The 1517-nt window shown below is 36.1% G+C and overlaps 1 protein-coding gene across 1 annotated transcript in view; it reads right to left on the reverse strand.

Moving 5' to 3' along the window:
• Positions 1 to 795: 795 nt before the first annotated feature.
• LOC106534428 (macrophage mannose receptor 1) overlaps positions 796 to 1517 on the reverse strand; it is a 14443-nt gene continuing 13721 nt past the window's right edge. The window contains exons 11-12 of the mRNA XM_014031054.1: positions 1196 to 1287; positions 796 to 891 (exon numbers count right to left, since the gene is read on the reverse strand). Coding sequence (XP_013886508.1) covers positions 796 to 891; positions 1196 to 1287 — 188 coding nt within the window. The remainder of the gene's footprint in view (positions 892 to 1195; positions 1288 to 1517) is intronic.

A 1517-nucleotide genomic window follows, 5' to 3' on the forward strand; every position in this document is an offset into this window, starting at 1 on the left:
GTGTAGGACAACATGTCTCAGACTGTAGGACAACATGTCTGACTGTAGGACAACATGTCTGACTGTAGGACAACGTGTCTGACTGTAGGACAACATGTCTGACTGTAGGACAACATGTCTCAGACTGTGGGACCAAGGCAGTCCTCATGACTGGTCAGAAGACCGGTTCTGGTCCATTCTTTCTGTTTTGTGAACTGATTCAGGTTGACCTTTGACCTGTGTGGGTCTTGGAGCTGCAGCTGTGAGGACATTTTCTGCTGCTGAAAGGAGCAGAACCAAACTGAAAGTCTGAAGACTTCAAATCCTTTCTGTGAGTTATTCTTAAACATAAACACTGAAAACACTCTGCTGCTCTCTGCTGGTCACCATGTTAAACTGCAGGCTGTACAAAAGTTATAAAAAACAAAAACCTGTCGATTTTTCATGTTTAAACAACTCAAGTAACTAGAATGAGGACAAAAAAAGTTGAACTGAACATACAGTGCTTTTTATTGTTAACTTGTTATTATTTTTTGTTTAATTTCCAAAATTATTTTTTTCAAACATATGGGAATTCAGCTCTTGAATTTTTTTAGTCTGTAAACATTCAACATTCAAGAAATAATCAACTTTACATTTTTATTCTGCTTTATAACAAAACAACAAATATCTCATTTTACAGTTTTATTTATGATCCTGAATTCAGTCAGATTATTTAATTTAAAGATTAATTTTAGCTACAAAAATCTGAAAATATTCACAAGACTAATGAAGGAAAAAGAAAAAAAAGTTTAATATATTTGTAATGGGAGCTGATCATCTGTCCTTGTGGAAGATCTTTCCATCATTCTTTGTCCTCCAGCTCAGCCTGATGTCTCTGTCGTCTCTGTTGTCCATCAGCTTCTGTTTGAACTGAGACAAAGAAAAATGGACCTTGAGATAAAAACTGTTAAAGACTGTCTTTGCACTGTCTTTCCAATGGGGTTTTCTTTACTGCAAATGGCAAATGAACTTGAAACTTGAACTTGAACACTGAACTGCATCCAGGAGTTTTTTTTATTGTCAGATAAACAAATGGATGAATAAATCAGTGATCACAAACTGAGATAAAAACTCACCAACAGGTTTTTTTAACAGAACAAGCAGAATATTTCAAAATAAAACCAAACGAGGACAAAACAGACTCAGTTTGTTTCAGGTCCTCAGGTCAAATTACCTGCTTCAGTAAATCTGCCAGAACACCTGGGTCGTTCAGGTCCTGAGAGGACATCCTCACCTTTAGCTTCACCACTTTCTTTGAAACAGGAGCTTTGAGACAAACAGGAAAGATCAGTTCAATATTTCTGGTCTGAATTCATTAAATACTTGATGAGTCTGGTCCTTGCAGGGGTCTGACCACAGAGGGACTGTTGCTTTGTTATAAGACCAGCTGGTCAGTTAAAATCTGAGGACAAAAAGAATAACTTTTTGCAGTTATTCTTTAAAGTTTCAAAAATATTTAGGATTCAGAAGTAAAGTGGGAAGCGAATATATATATA

This window comes from Austrofundulus limnaeus, unplaced genomic scaffold, assembly GCF_001266775.1.
Source record: "Austrofundulus limnaeus strain Quisiro unplaced genomic scaffold, Austrofundulus_limnaeus-1.0 Scaffold1171, whole genome shotgun sequence".
In the NCBI taxonomy this organism is placed as follows: Eukaryota; Metazoa; Chordata; class Actinopteri; order Cyprinodontiformes; family Rivulidae; genus Austrofundulus; species Austrofundulus limnaeus.